This window comes from Caretta caretta, chromosome 9 (assembly GCF_965140235.1).
Source record: "Caretta caretta isolate rCarCar2 chromosome 9, rCarCar1.hap1, whole genome shotgun sequence".
Classification (NCBI taxonomy): domain Eukaryota; kingdom Metazoa; phylum Chordata; order Testudines; family Cheloniidae; genus Caretta; species Caretta caretta.
This window is the reverse complement of record NC_134214.1, coordinates 50,012,312-50,035,568: the sequence shown is the minus strand read 5'-3', so window position 1 is coordinate 50,035,568 and position 23,257 is coordinate 50,012,312. Positions and strand designations below refer to the sequence as shown.

The 23,257-nt window shown below is 54.6% G+C and overlaps 1 protein-coding gene across 2 annotated transcripts in view; it reads left to right on the top strand.

Moving 5' to 3' along the window:
* IGF2BP2 (insulin like growth factor 2 mRNA binding protein 2) overlaps positions 1 to 23,257 on the top strand; it is a 104,132-nt gene that overhangs the window by 49,775 nt on the left and 31,100 nt on the right. For both annotated transcript variants that reach the window (XM_048863175.2, XM_048863176.2), the window contains exons 3-10: positions 8,852 to 8,900; positions 9,959 to 10,010; positions 13,462 to 13,525; positions 16,981 to 17,253; positions 20,365 to 20,499; positions 21,375 to 21,497; positions 21,973 to 22,108; positions 22,401 to 22,526. In XM_048863175.2, coding sequence (XP_048719132.1) covers positions 8,852 to 8,900; positions 9,959 to 10,010; positions 13,462 to 13,525; positions 16,981 to 17,253; positions 20,365 to 20,499; positions 21,375 to 21,497; positions 21,973 to 22,108; positions 22,401 to 22,526 — 958 coding nt within the window. The remainder of the gene's footprint in view (positions 1 to 8,851; positions 8,901 to 9,958; positions 10,011 to 13,461; positions 13,526 to 16,980; positions 17,254 to 20,364; positions 20,500 to 21,374; positions 21,498 to 21,972; positions 22,109 to 22,400; positions 22,527 to 23,257) is intronic.

Below are 23,257 nucleotides of genomic sequence, written 5' to 3'. Positions count from 1 at the left end.
AGCATGCAGAGAACTGACAGCTGATGTTGCACTGTGGAGTGCAATCCAATTGACTGCATGTGGATTCATTTTAGGCTAAGCATGTACTTAATTTGCCTGGTAGCTTAATGCATAGAGAGGTCCCGACAGTTCCAGCTCAAAGATGAGCGAGGAATGACCGTCCAGGGGTTGTACATTGCAAATAGAGCCCCACTGGATGGCATCTAAGGCAGGACGCTGCCTGGAAAGCTGAAATTAGGGTTTTATTTAAACAGCCCAGATGGGATGTTTCAGGGCTTACGAATAATTACTATGCGTGCTGGAGCTGCTGGGTTTCTTCTTGCACTCTTGGGCCCATGGTTCTAAACTGGCCTTTCCCATCCTTTTGTAAGCCTGATCTTGTAACCCGTTGGTCCCTTATCCCTCTCACTCCTTTCCTTGTACTCCTTACTGACAATAACCTGTGGGAAAGGTCTGGCCCCCCTTTAATGCCACACCATGGGTAGAGGGTGCTAGGCAGGTACTGCTGCCTCACCTCAGGAGTCCGAAGGGAATTTTCCTTGACTTTGAGAGTGGTGTGTGGTGGATAATCCTGCACAGCTTAATGCTCAGTGAATGGAGTGATGTTAATTAGAACGTTGAGCATATATGCAAAGCAGCATCGACACTCTAGCGGAGGTCTGAGCTAACCAGTGCAGGCTGGGTAGTGGTATGAGCAGGTCTGGGTGGGTAGGCATTCAGCTCCTTTGCAATGGTGTCAAACCTGGCTCCCCAGAGTTGACACTAAACTCTTCCAGCGCAGAATAGCTGCAGTTATTCCTCTGCCTGCGCATCTCACCCACCTCAGGCTCCTGGGGGCACTGCAGCCTTTGGGCGCTAATGCGGCTCATCTCACATTGTGACAGCATGTCAGGACACTAGTAAGTCAAAGTGGGTGGAGCCCCGACAAGCCCAGGAATTGTGCCTGTGAAGGCAAAAGAGCAAATGAAGTTCAGTCCGTGGAGCACTGTGCTCCAACCACTTCGCTGGACAGTTCTGTCAGCGTAAACAAACGGATTCCGCGGAACCAAGGATTTCTAGACAAATCAGCCTGTTCTCTGCTCTTCTCTGCATTGCCAGTGTGGTCCAGGAGACACTGACCAGCAGTACCAGGGCCAGTCCAGAAGCACCACTAGCCCCTGGCCTCAGGGAAATGTGCTTATGGGGAATCCTTGGCAGGTTGGAACCGCTAGCTGCTCCCCTCTGACTGCGTTGGCTGCAGGAGTGAGCGGAACTGTTCTAGGGCTTGAGATGGGAGAAGAAATCCTGAAAGCACCTGGGAGCAGATGGAAGGGACCCTGGGACCTTGGTTTTAAGGGCAGGGGATGTGAACATACGACTTGCCAGACTGGATCTGACATACCTTCTGAAGTAGGGAGGGGGGTGCTAATGAACTGGCTCCTGGTTCTGAGCTGAAGCTCTGATGAACTAGTGACCCCAAAGATGTCCCCAGGGGGATGGGAGGGGCTGGTGCCTGGTGAGCTGTTAGCAGGGGTGCAGGTTGTTATATTGTTTTGGATATCTCTTCTCTGTAAGGTGTTTTACCTGAAGAATAGAGTGGGCTGGCTTAGAAAGAGCTGGGTGGTAACATACCTGGAGAAATCATGGTTACAAGTCTCTGAGGAGAAAGCAAGCATGGCTGTCTGTGCTGGGGATAACACTTTGAAGGTAGGCAACTTTGCAGCCTGGGAATACCCCAGTCAGAAGGGAGAGAGGCACTGGACTCCACCCAGGAAAGGCAATAGCTCAGGAGCTGGAAGCCTGAGATTGGGGGCCCTTAGTGGACCTCTGAGGGGAAGTGCAGGTCCCTGAACTGGGATACCCCCCAGGAGCAGATGTGGGGCAGTCAGTGCCAATTGCGTCTCTCAAATGTGAGGTCTGTGTGGTGCTGCTGCTCAGGAGTACCGTGCCTCTCCCAAACTCCTGCTGGTAAAACTATTATAGCACCTCCCAAGGCCAAGTCTTCCATGCCTGGTATCTGTTCTGCAGTAGAGCGGGTCTGATCACATGTGGCACCTCTGCTTAGCGGTGGATCTCCTGGTCGTCCTTGTGCCTTGGGAAGGGGAGTGAGGGATAAATGCCGCTCTCCAAGCCCCAGGCGTGAGTCCCCCATCCAGGGGAGGTGTGCAAAGCAGCCAGTTTTCCTTGCAGCACAACTGATTTCCCACCTCTGAGCAACGCTTTGGGGGTTGGAAAAATAGTTGAGGGGAGAACAGAAAATGCTTCTCCCTTCCCCCACAGCCCACTAACCGGCAGGAGGTGTGCATTTCCATTGGCTTGGCTGGCAGGGGCGTTTGAATCACTTCCAAGGCAGTTTTCCAGCTCCCTGTTGTGTGCCCTGGGATGGCGGGGCACTGGCAAAGCCAGGCCATGTTTCCTTAGTGTGCTGCGATCTCCATGCTCTTACTGAACAGTTACTGCCCCCCACTGCTGGAGGAGGACAGAGGAGTTGCCCTAAGTGCCGTGCTCCTGGAGGAGGTGTAGGCGATGCTGGTTCTCTCAGCTAGCAGCAGGAACCAGCAGCCTTGCTGCAGAGACCGGAGGTGCTTTCAGAAGCTGCGGTGATGCTAGTTCCCCTTTCAGAGCAGGGGAGATGAGTACCTGGAGAGGGCTTCCTGGTGGCCAGTGGTGTGGTGGCACTATGCCTAAAGCAGGCACTTCTGGGGCACTGCACTAGATTGACAGAGGGAGTTAGGCACCTAACCTGCTTAGGCGCTTATGTAAATCCCATTAGGCACCGAAATCCCTTCTTAAATCTGGCCCGTTGCACCTAGCACAGGCGGCTTAGGGCCCCCCAGACTCCACAGGATTGCAGGAACCGAGAGGGGGACGTGTCCTCTGCCCCCGTCTGGGTGCAGCTCTGCTGGCCAATGGAGTAGTGGGGATGGGCCATGGCTGTGTGCCCTCTGGGACAGCTGGCATTGCTGGAGACGCTCACCTGGCATGCTACCATCTTGCTCGGCCTCTGCACTGATGCGCAGCAGAGAGGAGGGCTCTGCTTACCCCTGGCACACCCGTGCAGGGCTGGGCGTAGTCAGGCCGTAGCAAACACCTACTAAGTATCCAGGGCACGGCAGATACACTTTATAAAATGCAAACACCACCAGGCTTCCTACCGCCACCGACTGAGATCATCTGCTTTTCATTCCATCCTGCAATGCCCCTGAGTGATCCCAGGCACCTGTGTCATCCCAGCTTCTCTCCCACGACAACGTTTCCAGGCAGTGTGTTGTCCTAATGTCATGATGCACCCAATGAGCTTGTTCCGGAGGGCTGATTAGTAATGATGGTGTCACTGGATGTCTGTCATCAGCACTGGCCTTTCATGGCTGGAATCTGAACTTCGATGACAGTGGGGCTCTCACCCAGGACAGAAAGCCCAGGGAGAGGTGCTGGTGGAGACACCCTGAAATTCATGGCTGGCTCTGACATCTTGGGGTTTCCTAGCTGCCCTCTTCCATCGCCATGGTATATGAATAGTGTGTCTAGGAAGTCAGATTTGCAGTGTTGTCTACAGTGGACTTCAGTGAACACTGTTCTGTGCCCTGTTGCAGTGCAGCAGCTTGTCCTGCCTGGGGAGGTCTGGAGGGGTCATCCTTCCCTGGTTTGGTTGTTGCACAGAGGTGAACCCTGCAGCATTCTCTGAAACTGGTTCGGCTCCGATCCAGTCACGGTTCCTCCAACGGGCCATGCAGAGGTCGGGTCCCCTCAGTGGAGAATGCCTTATCTCTGTCGTGTGAGAGCTCCGCCCGAGGCACTGCCGTGGCGTTGTCTCCGGCTACGTCGTCGGTGGAGGTGGGGTTTACAGCAGGATAACCAGTGTGCATGAGCTGTCCCGCTGTGGTGGCAAGGCACTGGTAGGTTTTACCAAGAAGTCAACACTATACCCCCTGCCCACCAGGATATGACCTCGCCTAGCCACATCGCGGTAAACGCTCCCATATCTGGTCTCTGCCGGGGTCTCACAGTGGGCTTGCTAATGCCCATGGCAGTCTGGACAACGTTTGCTTCCCCCTCCCCCCGGTCTCTCTGGGTACAGCTGCACGGGAGCTGGCGACGTAATTCCCAGGTCAGGTGGATGTGCCCACCACAGTGTGCTAAAAACAGTGGCATGGCTTGGTCGCCCCGAGAGCATGATCCTGTGTGAATCCCTGTGTATGTGGGGCAGCCAGCCCCTCCTGCTGTCCACACTGCTGGATCAGCGCTAACATGGGTATGTCTGCCTGAGCTGCAAATTATACCTCCAGGTCCAGTGTAGACACACCCTCTGCTAAGTGCCTGATGACTGCCCTGCGCTGGCTGGCATTAAATTAGCCAGTCCCCTTTCCTTCAACTGCAGCCTGTCTCCTCTAACAATGTGTTGTTCCCAAATCACGCCTGCCAGTGGCTCCAGGAGCTAGAGGCCTCTGCCTCCTCAGCCCTGGGTGCAGCCGCAGCGCCATGGGCTTTGTCTCTGCCTGATTTGCTCTTGCTGCGGTTGTGTCTAAGGAAATGCTGCCATGGTTTTCCTGGCCCAGCGTTCTTACTGCCTCCTGGGTGTCCTCCCCTTTGCTGTGCCCCACATTGTTGGTTCCAATGCAGAAGACTCTCACATGGCTCCAAAGGAAGGGGCAAATTGTTGGTAAAATTTTGACTCCTCCAGGGAGCAACCTGCTCACCAAACCCCAGAGGACAGGTGCGTGTGTAAATGCAGATATATGCCTGTGTTTCCTTGCCAGCCTTCCATCGACTTTCCTGGGTTTCGGGAGAACGCAGGAGATTGAAACAGACAAGGCTCCTGCTCTCAGACAACTGTCTGGGAGCACTGGAGCTCTCTTTTTACTCCTTCACAACACCCAGGCAGCGTTTTACCCTGCCACTGGGTTTGCTTTGTGCTCTGTAAAATGGAATCGGACCTGTCCCCTTAGCACACGGGGGTTACTGCTTCGCAGCTGGGGGAGGGGCAGGGTTGGGATTTTTTCCTCCATGTTAATTGTGAGACAAGTGAGTAGGTGAGGGGAATCATGGGGGTGGCGCATCTCACAGGTTACGTCCTGGCTGGAGAGTTAGTGAGGGGAATTGGCCTCCGGCTCTGAGCACCTGGTTGTAAGCCCATTACTGTCCTCAGTTGTGCTGCGTTTCCCCCAGGTGTGTTGCTAGAGTTTCAGAGGGCATATCCCACAGTTCTTTGTGTTCCATTAAGTTGAGTCACTCTGAGTCTTTCCCAGTGCACTGTGGGAGAACATGTCTGCCCTTCTGGGCACGCAGCAGGGATTGTGGGAAGGTGCTGTTGGACTGGCAGCATGCTGGTGATTTAGCCTGCGTTTGACAGCAAAGCGGGTTGGTTACCAGCCTGAGTGAACCCAGCACCCAGGCTCTAGCCAGTATCCCAGCCAGGGCAGCTAGCACCACTAAACTCGGGTCAGAGGGTTCTGCGTGTGGATGGGAGTGGGGTTAGGAGCAACATCTGGGTAAGAGCCAGCTGACTCTGCAGGGAGACATCCACGCAGGGGCTGGGGGACAGACATGCTGGAGTTCCCAGACTAGCAGGCTGCTCAGCCTGGCCTGCAAAGGCCCAGGGTTGTTGTACTCGGCCGCTGGGGCTACAAAGAGCAGAGAGGTAGGGCCGGGCTGGCCCTGTTTGAACTTGAGCCAGTTGATGACCAGCATGACTCTAGATGCTAGTCTGGACACAGGGCCCCCAAATCTCATCTAGACACACCCTTCGTGGGACAAAGAGGCCCAGCCTCGGTGCTTGTTCCCAGAGCATGGGAACCCCAGATCCCATCCGCACACGAAAGGAGACTGCGGGAAGGAGCCTTGGGGGAGCTGCAGGCAACAATCTGCAGTGTGGACCTACCCATCCTGGCTGGCGAAAGCCAGCAACAGGAGCCGTGTCTGCTATCGATGGAGATCTCTACCCTCCCCCTTAGACTGCCCTCTTGCAAGCCCTCGTGCCAGGTAATGAGACCCGGGAGGGTGTGGTGAAACGGCTCAGGTAGCACCACTAATTTCCTTGTCCCCTGTCCGTCTGGGTCTGAGACAGTCGATGGTTTCCGTCTGGCAGTAGGAAGCAATCAGTGCTTTGCGCTCTGAGATCTCCCAGCTGCCTGCAGTAGCACTGAGCAGCAGGGAGCAGCCAGGGCGGACAGGGCTGCTGTTTGGTGGCTCTGTTTCTCCCTGGCCTTGGGGTCAGTGGTCCAGCACCCCACAGGGTCTCTCTGGGGGATCCCCCAGGGCTCCATGCCATGAGGTTGCCATGCTAGCCGTGCTCAGGCGACAGTCACCTTGGCTTCTCTCTCTGCTGTCTCTGTGCCTCACCAGTGGGGGGCGTGGGTGAGTAGGCCTTTCCATAGCTGTAGGCAGTTCTGTCCAAACAAGGCGGAGCTGGGAGCGTCTGGAGGAGTTGACCTGGGCTGCCTACCCAGGAGCAGGTGTCTAAGAGATTCCCAATTTGGGGGCTGGGTCCACTGCAGGCTCTGCATTCCCAGAAAGCAGCGATGGCCGAGCACCACTAAACTCGGGTCAGAGGATTCTGCGTGTGGAGGTTGATGGAGGTTGTGCACTTTCCCCCGAGAGAGTCCCTGGCACGCTCCGTGACTGTGATACCTCCAGGCTGCATTGCTACCATGCTTGGGACCACATACCCAGCGGTTCAGAAAACAGCAGCTCGCTTGGCTAGCGCAGCACCCTGTGCTCTGCGGCCTGTCCTGCCTCCCCCTCTCTTCCCACACTTCATAGAATCATAGAAGGTTAGGGTTGGAAGAGACTTCAGGAGGTCATCTAGTCCAACCCATTGCTCAAAGCAGGACCAATCCCAACTAAATCATCCCAGCCAGGGCTTTGTCAAGCCGGGTCTTAAAAACCTCTAAGGATGGAGATTCCACCACTTCCCTAGGTAACCCATTCCAGTGCTTCACCACCCTCCTGGAGAAAGAGTGTTTCCTAATATCCAACCTAGACCTCCCCACTGCAACTTGAGACCATTAGTCCTTGTTCTGTCATCTGCCACCATTGAGAACAGCCGAGCTCCATCCTCTTCGGAATCCCCCTTCAGGTAGTTGAAGGCTGCTGTCAAATCCTCCCTCACTCTTTTCGTCTGTAGACTAAATAAGCCCAGTTCCCTCAGCCTCTCCTCATAAGTCATGTGCCCCAGCCCCCTGATCATTTTCTTTGCCCTCCACTGGACTCTTTCTAATTTGTCCACATCCCTTCTGTAGTGGGGGGCCCAAAACTGGATGCAATACTCCAGGTGTGGCCTCACCAGTACCAAATAGAGGGGAATAATCACTTCCCTCGATCTGCTGGCAATGCTCCTACTAATGCAGCCCAATATGCCGTTAGCCTTCTTGGCAACAAGGGCATACTGTTGACTCATATCCAGTTTCTCATTCACTGTAATCCCCAGGTCCTTTTCTGCAGAACTTCCGCTCAGCCAGTTGGTCCCCAGCCTGCATGGGATTCTTCTGTCCGAAGTGCAGGACTCTGCACTTGTCCTTGTTGAACCTCATCAGATTTCTTTTGGCCCAATCCTCCAATTTGTCTAGGTCACTCTGAACCCTATCCCTACCCTCCAGCCTATCTACCTCTCTCCCCAGCTTAGTGTCATCCGCGAACTTGCTGAGGGTGCAAGCCATCCCATCATCCAGATTATTAATGAAGATGTTGAACAAAACCAGCCTCAAGACCGACCCCTGGGGCGCTCCACTTATTACTGGCTGCTAACTAGACATCAAGCCATTGATCTCTACCCATTGAGCCTGAAGATCTAGCCAGCTTTCTATCCACCTTATAGTAGTCCATTCATCCAATCGATACTTTTTTAACTTGCTGGCAAGAATACTGTGGAGACAGTTGGCTTTGAGCTGTCACGCCCTGTGTGGCCTTGTACCTCCGTACCCCAGGGTTCTCAGGGGCTCCCTTTGCTGGTTTGCATGGCTCTTAGACCTCATACCGCAGGGTAAGGCTCAGCCCGTCGCTCAAGGTGTGGTTGGAAGTCCAGGGTTGTTTTTCTTAGCCGCGTTAAGGGTAGGCCCCAGAGCCGTGGTTCATGTGGCTGCAGCCAAAGATTCTCCAGGATGGGAACTTGCTAGAAATACATGTTGATGTGAAAAGCAGTATCATGCGCCGACCCGACCCGACCTAGCAGGAGCTGAGCCTTCAGAATAGGAATGGGTGCAAATACCCCGGGCCTGCTGGGGATGGAGGTTAGGACTGTATCAGGGCATCATGGAATATTCCTTTGTGGTCACACCAGGGCCGTGCCTCTTCCAGCTGTGTCTGGGGCCTCTGGCGAGAATGGGTGGATGTATCTGCCACTGGACCTGTGCTGGGTGACCAGGTGTCTAGTTTTCGACCGGAACTCCTGGTCAAAAAGGGACCCTGTGGTTGGCAGTGCTGTGGAGCTAAGGCAGGCTCCCTACCTGTCCTGGCTCTGCATTGCACCCCGGAAGCAGCCTGCAGATCCAGCTCCTAGGAAGGGGGGGTCTCTGGAACTCAGCGCGCTGCCCCTGCCCCGAGCATCGGTTCTGCGCTTCCATTGGCTGGAGGCAGTTTGCTCTACTGGGTATTCTGGCTCATCTGTAGAGCTGTCTGGGAAGCCCTGTGCAGCAGCAGCAATGGGAGTGACTCCTCTGAGAGGCAGGTTGGGGCCTAGCCGCTGTGGCCAGAGGGCAGTGAGCAGGGCCAGAGTGGGTGTGGAGTGATTCTTTTCCCCCGAACGCTTCAGCAGCGTTTCCTAAAAGTCTCCCCCCAGGCACGAGGTACCACGCACCCCGGACCAGGATAGCTACTTGGCTGGGCAGCCCAGGAGCTGGAGTGGTGTCTGGGCTAATCTGTGCTGGTTTCTTTACAGGAGCAGGAAGATTCAGATCCGGAACATCCCCCCTCACCTACAGTGGGAGGTAAGTAGGTTCCCACTTCCTACAAAGTTCCCCTGTCATTGCATCTGAACAAACGTTGGAGGCTGGGCAGGAGCTGCAAGCATAGTCTGACCTTTGTCCTGTGGCATCTTCCCAGGGTCTTGAGGAGGGAAGCAGAAAGCAGCCTTTGCAGAAGGCTATTCCCGTGACACTGTGTTTCCTAGCCCGAGGTGCATGGTGTGGGTGTGGCTTGGCTATAGCTCAAGATGGCCCATCTCCTCAAGGTGGCTACAGCATTGCAGTCCCGGGAGAGGAGCTGCCCTGTGGAAATAATCCACCTGCTGCTTCTGCTTGGTACCAGGTGCCAGGCTGGGGAGTGGCTCATGTTGGGGAGCACCCTGGGTTCCTTGCCATCACCCTGCCAAAGCCAGACCCCACATGGAGCTGACATGATGGGCTTTGGGGAAGCATCTCCAGCATCTTCCGGGGTTTCTTTGGAGGTGGCGTTTCCCCTCTGTTCCTGCCGTGGCGACGGTCGCTGGGGTGACCCAGAAGGTCTGGAGGCGGCCGAGTCAAATTCTGATGCCAGCAATAGCTGCCATAGGGGCAGTGTGCTTGAGAGACTCAACTGCAGGTTCATTTGGGCTTGAGTGTATATTGACACTAGGAAAAGGACGTCTTTCCCCACTCAGAAGGCCAGGCCCAGCCATTGTCAGCACTTCCTCCAAGAAAGTGGTTTGATCCATCCAGCCCAGCAGCCGGGCATGCTGAACCTCAGGCGACAAGGGCTGAGGAGACACAGTCCGCAGCCAGTCACTTGTCTTGTGTAAAAACAATGAGGAGTCCAGTGGCAACTTAAAGACTAACAGATTTATTTGGGCATAAGCTTTTGTGGGTAAAAAACCCACTTCTTCAGATGCATGGATACAGACTAACATGGCTACCCCTCTGATACTTGTCTTGTGTAGGTAGAGCCAGAGCTCTGCTCTGCTCCCCAAGTCAGCCAGATGCACAGGGGAGGGTCCCTATCGCTAAGTTTTTAACCTTGGGAGCCCTTTCAGACTGACTCACCCTGCATTGCTTGATGCTTTCTCTTTCAGGTGCTAGATGGACTTTTAGCTCAGTATGGGACTGTAGAGAATGTGGAACAAGGTAAGAAATGGGTAGGTGGCATCATCCGCTCCTCCTACCCCCCCCACCCCCGCTTAGGAGGACACGCAGGGTGGAGCTGGGATGGTGGCACACCGCCTTGCAGGACACGGGCCCACTCAGTGTCACAGCCGTGAGCCCCGTTATCTGGGATTCTGGCTGTCATGCAGACCAGAGCTGACTGGCCAGCAGCCCTTTGACTCGGGAGCAGTGCAGGTCGCAGTAAAGAGGCCATTGGAATCCAGAAGCCATCTAGACAGCACCTGGACTGCCAAGGGATCCCCCAAACCTATCCTCACCCGGCCAGCCCCTCTTTCCGTGCATCCACATTGCCAGGCACGGGGCTGCCAACACAGGGCAGGCCCCAGGCCCGCCTGAGACCAGGCAGTGGTTCGGCTTTTGCTGATAACGCTTGGGCTCATCTGATAAAGCCATGTCCACTGGTTGTTTGGGGCCTGATCCTGCCATCAGCACTAGCTGCTGTTCAGTAGGAGTGCTTCATTTCTCTGGCCGTCCTGCTGGGTCTGTTTGCGGAATAAAGTCCTCCTCCCCCCTACATGAGGCTGCCAGAATCTGGTCCTGGGGGCACAGCAAAGTCCTGCACTCATCAGAGCTGCGCCCCATTGTGCTCAAGCAAGTGATGGAGATTTGCAAAGCGTTCTCCAAGGCAATACACACGCGTGTGCGCACAAGCATGCATGATCTTGCAAGACTGCACCGCAGGGATGCAGGGCTTAGCAGCTACCCAGAGCATGTCCCAAAAGCCCCGTTAGCATACTAAAAGGGTGCCTTAGCTTTCTCCTAGGCCGTTCCAGGGGCAGTTGCACACAGTGGACAGGAGCAGTATTTTTATGGCTGATTTTTAATGAGACTTTTCTGTACTCTGTACTCAGAGTACAAGGTGTTTATCAGAGCTTTCCTGGAGCCCCTCTCTGTGTCATCAGTGATGCATCAGGTGTGAGCTCTTGGCAGCGTCTGAGAGATCTGTGCAGGAGAAATCCCCCAGGCTCCCTGTTGAGATGAGCCTAGAACAGGATCAGATTCATGCCACAGGATAAATGGCCCGATTAAGTCAGTGGGATTTTTGCCTGAGAGGGGATTTCAGGACTGGGCACTCTGGCTGAGTATCTCAAACCACTCAAGGGCATCTAGGTCCCCTGGGCAGCTTTGGGAATCAGCCTCTGAGTATAAACCACCCTTTAAAGCAGGGATGGGCAAATTAGGGCCCATGAGCCTTTTTAAGCCGGCCCGCGAGCTCCCGCTGGGGAGCAAGGTCTTGTGCTTGCCCTGCTCCATGCTCCAGCCAGGGTGTAGGGTCGGGGGCCGCACCACAAAGCTCCCGGAAGCTGCAACGTGGCCCCACTTCAGCCGGGGCACAGGGTTGGGGGCCGCACCATGTGGCTGCCGGAAGCCGCAACGTGGCCCTGCTGCGGCCCTTACACACTCCCAATGGCCCCCTTGGGCACTCCAATGGGAGCTGCACAGGCGGTGCTTGCGGATGGGGCAGCATGCAGAGCCGCATCTCCGCATAGGAGCCAGAGAGGGGACATGCCGCTGCTTCCAGCAGCCACTTGAGGTAAGCGCTGCTTGGAGCCTGCACCCCTGAGCCTTTTCCCAGAACCCAACCCTCTGCCCCAGCCCTGATTCCCCCTCCCACTCTTCAAACTGCTCGATCCCAGCCTCCTGCCCCCCAAACTTCTCATCCCCAGCCCCACCCCAGGGCCTGCACCCCCTCCCACACCCTGAACTCCTCATTTCTGGCCCCACCCCAGAGCCCGCGCCCCCAACCCAAGCCCGCGCCGCAACCCCAATTTTGTGAGCATTCATGGCCACCCAAACAATTTCTATTCCCAGAAGTGGCCCTCGAGACAAAAAGTTTGCCCACCCCTGCCACCAGGGGGTGCTGTAACTGCATAACAGTAACAGTGCTTGGCCTTTGTCTACTGCCTTTTCTCTGAGATACATTGAGCCTCTGTTAGCCATTGCAATAGTTCTGTGAATTAGGGAAGTGTGATGCTCAGGCGGAGAAACCCAGGCATGGATCGTCTAAGTGACTTGCCCAAGATCCCACAGCAGATCAGTGGCCTAGGCTGGATTAGAACCCAAGACTCCCATCTCTCCAGCCGTTGCAGGGTGCTGCTCCCTCAAGGCTGTGGAACCGTAGGGTAAAGGGTGATGACTAGGCTAGCACAGACTGACCTTCCTGACTGATCCCGCCCGGACAGGGGAGAGGGCTGGGGAAAGCCCTGGGATGTTTCATGAGGTGTGGGGGCAGAGGGGCAGGTTCCCCAGACAGCACAGGACATGAAGGGAAGGGGCACAGGCAGCCACACAGCAGAGAAGCTTGGCCAAGCACCCTCCCCAGCGCCCCAGCAGGTCAGGGCCTCTCCTGGGCGCTGCCTGGCACTTCCTAGCTCCCGGCAACTGCTGTTGATTCAGATAAGAGCTTTGCTTCTCTCCCAAAGGGTAGAGATGGCTCTCTAGCATCACTGCACTCCGCTAGGAATCCCAGGCTGAGCCCCTGCACTACCAAGAATGTGAATCTTCCCCTGGGGGCATGAGAGAGAGCCTCAAGCAGCCATTCACCAGTTGCTCAGAGCCAGCATGGGGGGCACTTGGGCTCCTGGTAAAGCCACAGGACACCAACCAGGAGCATCTTGTTTTTCTGTTGTTCTCCGGGCCACTTCACTTAGCTATGCTCAGCTCTCCTCAGCTGTGTCACGCAGCACAGAGCCAGCACCTGCCAGCCTGGACAGCAGTGATCAAAGGGCTGGACTGCCTGGCTCACCCATGGTAGGAAATAAAAAAGGTCCCTTTAGCAATTTAGTGTCTATACAAAACGTCCTGGCCATGGGGCGAAGCTGGGCTAGAGAGATGTCTCCAAGAACTCCTGGAGAGAAGCAGTCCCTTCTGTTAGCCTGCAGCAGTAGGCAGAGCCCTGCATTAACCATGCATGGATGCTCATCCTCCCCTGGATGCAGGTGTTCTTCCATCGAAGAGCAGAAGTATTTACCAGCGTAACGGGCTGAGAACATTAAATCATTGGTGCGGCACCTAGAGATGATGGTTAAAAACTGCTGACCAGGTCACAAAGGAAATGAGTTTGGAGCTCTCATCACAGTTAACAGTGGGCACTCATTCACCTCTGCCCACGGCCAGACAGAGCAACACGCACCCCACTATGACCAGGTTGGTACGCAGGCCAGGCCCACACCCAGCTACTCCTGAACTTAGTATCCGCAGATCAGCCAGTGAGCAAAGATTAGCCAAGCCCACCATCACAGGCATCCGGCCCAGGGGAATAGCATCCCTCCCAGCCTCTCACTGTAAAGAGCAATCAAGCCCACCCCTGGCCAGGAACAGGTGACAGGCTTAGCAACTGTCACCCAGGAAAAGGTGATGAGGACCTTCTCCGTCCACAAACTAACGCCAGCGTGTGTTGCTTTTCCCTTAGTCAACACAGACACAGAAACGGCCGTTGTCAACGTAACGTATGCAACAAAAGAAGAAGCAAAAGTGTAAGTGACTCTTGCTCTCTTTCATCCTTCCTTTCACCCTCTCTCTTTCTTCATCCCTCCAGGCAGTGAGTCAGCTGCCTTTCCTTGCATGCACCTTTCATCGCTCCATCTCACTGGGGCAGGGCTCATTTATTTCCCTGTAACGAACAGTGGGTTTGCCTGCGACTGACCTAGTGTTCTGACATGCCAGCGGTGAGCTGCCCCTCACCTCTGGGGAGGGGCAAGACTTAGGTCTTGAAGGTCCTGTTTGGGATGTGCCCCGCGAGGAGGGTGTCGCTGATCCCGTAGTGGTTACTGATCTTGCTCTCAGGAAGATTTTCCATGAAATTCAGCCTCATTTTTCCCAAATTATTTCTCCTAGATGTTCAGGTTTGCATTTTTCCAGATTCTGTTCATGCTGTTCCCGCTCTGTCAATTCGTCCTGTCTTGTTAGGCCTTCTGATTTTATTTTTCTATTCTCATAATTTCGTATAAACTGCGTTTGCTCCTTCCTCTAGATCATTAATGAAGCTGTCAGCTAAAAGCCAGTTTTCTTTAGGACCCTTTCACTAGTTTTCATTCCCACTGACAGTCCAAGGTGATTTGAATGAATCGGAGAGGGTGATTTTTGTTGGGCCCCGTATCAGATGCTTTATAAATCAGCCGTATGGCAGTGTGCAGATCTTTTCGCGCACGCTAGCAGGATACACATGGTCAGTTAATGTGCAGCAGGCTGGTATGCTGTTCATTCACGCCCTGGCTGGCCACACACTAAGTCTCCGTGTGGACAAGCCCTGAGTCCATCCCAGGGCTCCTGGTGCAGAACAGCTAGCTCTGCCCCTTGCCTGGGCTCAGTCGCAAGGTTGTGTCATCCAGGGGTGAAATCCTGGCCCCGCCAAAACTGACAAAACTCCCTTTGCCTTCTGTAGGGCCAGAACTTTGGCCAAATATACAGCAAACTAAGGCACCTGTTTGGCTCAGTTGGAAGGGAGCCCGGCAGGAGGTGCTGGCAGTGTTTCCAAATGTCCCTCCGTATGTAGGAGCTCTGGGGGTCACTGAAAATCAATAAGCTCCCTCCCCCCCCAGGAAGGTACTGCTCAGCATGCAGAATCTGGCCCTAACTGGTTCCCTCCTGTGCTATGCTGCATGGGGCACTGTGCCCACCCAGTGGCTGCATGCCTGGTTGCTTGGTGGCCAGTCCCTCGGCACTGGCGTTGTTTTTCACTTGCCCTGGGCGAATGCTTCAGCTGGCCCCATCCGGGAGCCACCCTGCTGGTGAGATCACATTGGCTTATAAGTTCAGTCACACACAAGTGGTCACTGCAGGCCAGGGCCTGATTCAGCCCCCTCCCCACCACTCCATGAAATCCACAGGATGATCTGTGGCATTGTGATCTGCTCATTGTGGGAAAGGGAGCAGGGCCAGACCCTTAATGAGCTGAGACTCCGAAGCCATCACATGCTGGAGATCCCAGAAACTCACTGTGTCCTGAAGAACAAGGACTTTCTGGAAGGGTCAGACATCTCCCATCCGGCTTGCACTCCCCCTGAGCAGGCTGCTCTGTTGCAGCTCCCACTGGTCTGTTACCTAGCATTCCCTGAGCGAATCATTCATCTCCTCCCTGGTAGCGAGCTCTCGGTGCACAGTGGGGGCAATAAGTAGCTCCCAGCTCCGTTCCCGTTGGCATCGCTGTGCACAAGCCCCCAGCACCTCCTATTGCTCTGCAAATGCAACGCGGTTCTGTTTGATCGTCTGCTTTCAACAAGCATCCCCCAGTGCTTCCTGGCATTGGCATTGCACCTGAGCAGTTGCTTCAGCCTCGCTATTGTAAGAGGACCGGACCCCCCCCCCCCCCGGGTTTTCTCTGGCACAAAAGAGTGAGCTGTTTCTGGGTCAGAGTTCAGTAACCGACTGGGAAACCCCCCATCCATTTGCCCTGGGCCTGGGGGAATTGCCAGCGTTATTGTCAGTGGGTCAGAGTGGGCTAGAGAGTTCTTTGGCCCAGAAATCCATGTCCCCATGCTAGTCTGAGACACCCTCACCCCCGGCGCTCTCCTACTTCTGTGCTGCTGGTCACAGAACCTGCCCCAGCTCCAGGAGCAGGAACTGCAGGCAGCCCACAAAGAGTCAGGTGGGGACTGGATTTTCAGAGGGGCTCAGTGTTGGTCTCGCTCTGCCTCACTGCAGTCAGCGGGGTGGGGGCTGGCCCCAGAGAGCGGTCTGAGTGGAGCACCCCATAAAATCCCACCTGTCCCTTGAACCAGGGTCTGGTTTGGGATGTGGACTGTTCTATACAGTGCCTTATGGCACACGTGCGAAGTGGAGCTTGGGCACCTTTCCAGACCCATGACTCCTGGCCCTGCCTGTGCTGGTTAGGGAGAGCAGCCCCTGTCCTGGACGCTGTCCCACAGGCTATGCCCCCTCTGTGCAGAGGGCCAGGAATGCAGAGCCGATCAGCTCCTCTGGCCGGGCTGGCTTTAGTATGTAAAAGGAAGATTAAACCCAGTGCCCTCCATGTATGCTGAGGGCTGTTGTGCTCAGGGTGGCTCCAGCCACTGGCGACACTTGATTTGCTGCTAGGCTCCCAGTGTCCCGTCTCCACAGTCCAGCAGGGCTCCACGGGGAAGGTGCATGCTGGCAGAGCACAGCTAGCTAGATGGTGGGCTTAGGAAAGCGCAGTTGCCAGGTGGCTGTTGCCTGGGGAGTCTCCAGAGGTATTTGGGGGGTTACAGAGCTGGAGTGAAGGGCGCGCCTGTAGCCGCGGAGAGGGAGAATTGGGCCAGGATTCCTACTTGTGTGAGTTCCGTCTGGCCTGCCTGTCTCCTGCCAGGCTGGGATGGAGCTGGAGTGGGCCCTTGCTGTGGAGTGGAGACGGGGAGGCTGCGTCTCTACACCGGGGTGGGACTCAGGCAGCCCTGGCAGGGACTGGGAGAGAGATACTGAGTCAATGTCACACTAATGCCTCCGCGGTGCAGCTCCATCAGCTGTGCTGGGATCACACCAGGCATCAGTTAGCCAACACTGCAGTAGGCTCATCCCCCCCGCAGTGTTCCGGGGGCACAGAGCGCCACAGGGGCGGGGGACGTGCCCTCAAGGTACACAGAGCGGGGGTGGGGGGATAGAGCGCTGTGCAGAGGACATGCCCTCGAGGGGCACAGAGCCCTGCCAAGTGGCAATGGGTTACACACACCCCTTTGGACACATTGTGACTGTCTTAGGCATTTGGATGTCTCTGACAGGGGCGAAGACCCAGGCTTGGGGAGCCATGAGATCTCTGCTCTAGGGATGCCCATGCTCCTAGGAGGGACCTTGGACCATGTCCAGACAGTGTGGACGCTTACCCAGCCCATAGGGACAGGGACAGTCTCCTGCACCCGGTCAGGTCGGTGGCTCACCTCCTGGCAAAGGTGCCTCAGGCCTGGCACCCACAGCTGGCGCAAGGCCTAACCAGCGGCTTCTTTTCTCTGCCTTTCAGAGCAATTGAGAAGCTCAGCGGCCACCAGTTTGAGAACTATTCCTTCAAGATTTCCTACATCCCGGATGAAGAGGTGAGCTCCCCTCCGCCCCCTCAGCGGTCCCGCCGGGGGGGCCGTGCCTCCAGGGAGCGGGGCCCCTCCCCGGGGGGCTCCTCACAGCCCAAACAGCTCGATTTCCCACTACGGATCCTGGTCCCCACGCAGTTTGTTGGTGCGATCATAGGAAAGGAGGGCTTGACCATAAAGAACCTCACTAAGCAAACCCAGTCCAAGTAAGTACCGCGAACGGTCGTGTTTCCTTCCCCAGGACTCCGCGGGTGGCCTGTAGCTGCCCAGATCAGATTAGGCGCACTAGAGCGCTCTCGCCTGTAGGCCAGGAATGTGTCATTGCCCGTGCCATTAATGCAATGCTGTCTTGCCTCAGTCTGATGTCTAGGAGGGGTTAGTAGATGGTAGCAATCAGGGCAGCAGGGCGCGCACAGCACGGCAGTGTTGGCCATCAAGCCATTGTAGTATGTTGGCCAGAACGGTCCAACCCAGGAGCCTGAAATTAGGCACAGGAATAAGTGGCCCAATTCTCGGAGCTGGTGCCTCATGCATTCACCCTGCTGCTAGGGGAGGGGCCGTGGCTCTCTGCTACGCTGTCCATTCCCATGCTCCCTCTGGGGCATGCCGGCTCGGTACCGCAGGCAGTGCTAGCCAGTGGCTAAACACCCGAGTTTGAACTCAATTGGCATCTGGTCCCAAGATCGTCTCCTGCCTGGGGTCACATTTCCCAACCCACTCACACTGGGCCATGAGAGGAGGAGTCTCTTCTCGGATGAGGTCAGTAACAGGGCCCCCTGCTTCTGATCAGAGAGTGTGTTGTATCTGAAAAGATAGTAATGGCCAGACACCTGCGTGCTGCCGGCAGCCGGAACCAGAAGGCGGCTCTTCCCAGGCTGTGCGCATTCAGAGACCAAGCCCTGCTGCTGCAGTGCGATGCTGGCACACGTCACAGCACAAGAGCAGGGCCCACAGGCATAGACCGGCCAAGAGTCAGGTCATCTCAGCCCAGTGCTCTAGCAAGGAACACGCAAATCAGGAAGAAAATCCGAGTGGCATGAGGCTGATCCCAGGACTCATGAGCAAGGCCCTCATGAGCAGTGCCTTTAGGGTGCTTTATAAAATCCCCGATGTGAGAAGTAGAGGCTTCAGAGGAGAGCTCTGTGTCAGGGGTACGTTATCTGGAAATAGGAGAATTGCTAGTAGATTGCAGCACCCATGTTGTGCATCCGACTTTAACCCTTCCCCCTGCTCTGATCTTGTGTTGTTTAAAGAAGGAGTCTGCTGTTGGTGAGGGTTTTCAGATCTGCCTCCCTAACGCTGAACATGTATGTAACATTCTGATTTTCTTCACAGTTTGCCCTCTCCAGTTTGTTATTGCCCCAAGCTATTTGTGTTTAACACAAAGTTCATCAGTCAGCATCTGCCGCCTGTCCCTGTACACGAAGACATAGCAGGACACAGGAATTATCATCCCAGAACTGATCCACAATGCATTTAGTTCCTCTAGGTGTCCTACTTCTGACAGCAGCATCAGAGGAAAATGTGCAAATCCTGATAATATACCTACTTGGGCAAACCAATGTCTTGTCCCCAGCTGGTATTCAGCTCACTCTGAAACACACTGAGGATTGCTAACTTTTGTAGCTTCAGCCTGGCAGTCATAAGAGAAGATGCTGCGACCAGATCCATCACGATACTCAGCATAAATGTGAAATACAAATATCTGGTTAACCTGTGGGACTCACCGATGATGGGTATCATTACATTATTGATCTTCTCAAGAGCCAGAACAGGATTAGACCTGTTTTGAGGGAGACTAATGTCCTGGGTTATACAGAGTAACCGAATGCCTTGTAGCGTCTGTCATAAATTGTGATCAGCCTTGCGCGGGTGGAGAGGGTGCGTGGCACTTTCCCCATCCCGCCCCCTGAGAAGGACTCAGCCGCAGCTCTCCTGCCCCCCGAGTGCAGCGCAAGAGCTGCTCCAGGCTAGTGTTCTCAACGGCAGCAGCCCCACCAGAGAGGACAGCATGAGGACCAGTCTATAGCCACGCACTGGCCAGCAGAGCAGAGCCAACATGGGGGTGGGGAGCGGGGGCAATGCATGCTGCACCCTGGCTAGCAGCCCAAATGCTTCCCAGGCTCCCCCTGCAGCACAGCCCTCCCTGGTCCACCTCCTGGAGCCCCAAAATGCAGGCTGTGGAGTGAAGCCCCAGTCCAGTCTGCTGGTGTGAGCTGATCTCCAGCCAGGGTCCAAGAGAACAAGAGTTGCACATAGGCCAGGTGCAGTAGGGGGATATCTGGTCTCCTTCGAAAGCATCCAGTACAAGCTGCTGTTGGGGAAGGATAGCTGGGCTAAATGGACCCCTGGTCTGTTCCTGTCATGTCACAATCAGCTGTGGGAAGGTGACGCCCTAATTAAGATACAGCTGTCTTCAAGAGTACCAAAACTGATGGGAAAGTGCAGGCCAAATCCCTCTCTTGGTGTAATTCTTTTCTTGTGTGATGCTGCCGAAGTGTGACTATTCCTCTGTAATATACAAGACCTTTCCTAACAAAGAGACCACCATGCACACAGAGCAGGTCATCCTCTCCAGCTGGGACGGACACACGCACACACGTACAGAGAAACGCACTCACTTTACTCTTCTGGTTTTTAACACGCCACTTGTGCTGTGCAGCGGCTGTGACGTCTCTCCTTGCCCTCAGGCCCATAGTGCTGCAGCAGAGCTCCATTGCCCTGCCATGTTCTGGTGGATCCCGAAGAAGCTGAGGAGAAGAACGTGTAGCAGTACTGGCAGCTCCTGGAACCAGGGAAACTCTGCCCTGCGTCTGAGGGACCGGCTCTGTTCTGATCTGTGTTGGCTCAGCTCCCCCCACCCACTCATTCTCCTTGATTTTCACTTGCAAATGAACCCCAAATCATACAGCCAAACAAAGTCAAAATCTGAGTTGAACCTGGTTTAGTGCCAACATCGTTTGAAACCCCATGTTTAGTAGAAGTCAGTCTGGGTTCACGCAAATCTGGGCCGTCAGTCATTCACAACTTAGGCCTGGATTCCTGCAAAAAGTTTAACAGACCTTGAAACAAACCTGTCCTGAATGGTGAGTGTATCTAGTGAGTTTTCCACGGTTCTGCAGCCATTTGCTGAATTTTGGTCCCTTCAGGACAGTTGGTTCAGAGCTGGTTTCAGCAGCGTGAGCGTGACTCCTGGTTCAGGGGTACTGTCTGTAGACAGCAGTGTAGATGCACTTTCTTTGATGCTTCACTTAAGTGCCTTGTTATGACATCAGTCTGATCTCAGGGGTTTCTCTGTGCTGATTCTCTTGGTGCAGGGTAGACATCCATCGGAAGGAGAATGCCGGTGCTGCTGAGAAGCCAATCACCATCCACGCCAGCCCCGAAGGGTGCTCCGAAGCGTGCCGCATGATCCTCGATATCATGCAGAAAGAAGCTGATGAGACTAAATCGTAAGTGTTCCGCACAGAGCACTCTGCAGGAGGAGGATTCCTGCAGCCATACGCACCAGGCGGGGGGAGACAGTGATGGAGAGTAAGGAGCTGATTTGAAGAATAAATCCCCAGAGGTCCAGAGAAAATGTGGTAGTTGCCCATGTAAAAGAATGGGGATTTGGTTTAATATGTTCGTGTGTTTAAAAGGCTTAGTCAGCACAACTAATTGATGTACAGTTTTGGTTACTAGAACACGCCTGGTCTGACAGTAAAGGAAACCAGCCCACCTGTAAAGCCTCAGGCTTTAAGTAATGCCTTAGGACCCATGCTTTCAATGCTTTTTCTTTTTCTCTCCCCTTCTCCCTGCTGGAATGGGAGTCCATTTTCTGTGTTCTGGAGATTTGAGTCGATATTTCCTTTTTTCCAAACAGCAATTTGAAACAAATATTAGCAATTCAGCTTGTTTCACTGAAAAAATTTAAAAGTCGCCTAAAGTTTGAACCAAATGAAAAATTGTTTTTGTTTGGTTTGAATTTTTTCATGGGAAAATACCAACCCATTTTTGACCAGCCCCAGTTGCAATCAGTTTTTCTTGAGCAGGGTTATTTTGATTCCCCTCCTGCCCCAAACGGTTAGCTGCAGGAGGAGCTATTTGTCTGGATTTTCTGTAAGTGCAGAGAGGACTCATTTCAGATTCTTTACATGACAAGGACTCTACAAACATATGGGTTTTGCAATGAAAAAAAGTCCATGTGATGTTTTTGTCCTACTTTTCTTTTCTTTTTGTGTGTGTTCCTGGCCAGGAGAACTCCACGGTTTGGAGCATACTGGTGATAGGAGAACAGGAAAAAGGAACTTACAAAAACCACCAAAACGCCTTTTGTTTCTTTTAGCGCCGAAGAAGTTCCCTTGAAAATCTTAGCACACAACAGTCTAGTTGGGAGACTGATTGGCAAAGAGGGACGAAACCTGAAGAAAATTGAGCAAGACACAGGGACCAAGATCACCATCTCTCCGTAAGTTGTGATATCCTGGCAGAGGAGAACGACCCACCTCCAGCCCAGAGAGCTACTGCATGGCCCAAAACCAGGCTCCTTGATCTCTGGCTGTGGGAGGTGAGCGTCAGGGGAGCTGCTGAGGCCAGCCCTCAGGGTACATGCTGTGAACGTGACCGTGTGGAGCCAGCGTAGGACTCCTCCAAAGGTGCACAGACACAGGCAGGGGTGCTCCACCCAGCCCGGCACTGGTGAAGGCATGGGTGCCAGTAAAGCGAGCCGTGTTCAGAAGGTCTGGAATGGAAACAGGACATTCAGGCTATGCTCCCCTGCACAATGGCCAGTGGAGGTGGCTGGCTGGTGGGGGATAATCTGCAGCCCTGGGTTTTCCTGGCTGCTCCAAGGAGAAGGTTCCCTGCTCTGAGCTAGAGGGTGATGGCGGCTTGCTTTTCTGTTGCCTTGATGGAGGCAAGTTCACCTGTCCGCAACTGCTTAGTTTACAGGATTTAACCATTTATAACCCTGAACGGACCATCACGGTGAAGGGCAACATCGAGGCCTGTTCCAATGCCGAAGTGGAGATCATGAAGAAGTTGCGAGAGGCCTATGAGAATGACATTGTCGCTGTCAACGTAAGCGCCCCTTTCCTGCTGCTCCTATTCTCCCAGTAGAGACCTCAAAATTTCAGGGCCGGAGCCAGAGTTAGTCCAGTGGGAGCAGGCAAAGTTGGCTCTGGGGTGTTTGCAGGTCGTTCTGCCCGTCATGGGGGCTGATGCGGAATGGGACCCACTGGATCGAGCTCTCTGGGCGGACGTGTAGGAGTCATTGGGCACTTGGGCGCATGTGGTTCCCCTCTCCCGCCCCCTCCCCCCCCCCCCCCCGTTTGTTCCATGTTTCCCACCTCTCTGTGTTTTGCACTTCTAGCAACAAGCCAACTTGATCCCAGGGCTGAACCTCAGTGCACTGGGGATCTTCTCCACTGGGCTGTCCATGCTGCCCTCTGCAGCGGGGGCCCGCGGAGCTGCGGCTGCCTCCTACAACCCCTTTGCGGTGAGTACCTGGCAGGCCAAGCCTGTGTGTGTGTGTGCATGTGTGTGTGCGTACGTGCGGGGTGTGTCCCCCTAGCTCAGTGGGGTTAGGAGGAAACACTCTCATGCTAACCCTCTATTGAGGACAGACGTGGCTTTGGCAGGAGGTGTCCCGTATACACTCTTGTGTAAGAGCACTGCTTTTTCTTGATGGTTTTGGGAGGATTTGTTTATACCCCAGCACCAGGGAGATCCTGCGTCTTGCTGGAGTATGAGCTCTTCAGGCGCCGGCAGCTTTCCTCAGCCTGTGGAGATTTGGTGATCCCATCAGGATGGGGCCTCATGTGCTATTTTTGGGGCTGGGTATGCAGAAAGGAGAAGCAGCGCCCCAGCACTGTATAGACTTGTGTATAATCACTCCCAGTTAGGCCTAGGTCAGTACTTTTGTAAGTATTTTTTTCCTTTAAGGGCTTGCTGTGGTTTTAAATCTCTGCACTGCTCCAGCAGGAGCAATGCACCTTGTGCTTCCCCACTTCAGGGGTGCAGAGCATGCTCCCCTACCCAGCTGGCCCATGGAATGGGGCGGGGCTGGGGTCTGCACACCTGCATGTCTGCGGGTGACAAGTTTGTAGAACAGCACGTATTGCTGGTGGGTGATCCCAGGCTCTGCTCACGCTGCTGCAAACCCTGGAATAAGCACACTTTGCGTTCACATCAAACACTTCTACATAATGCCCAGACCTGGTGTTCATA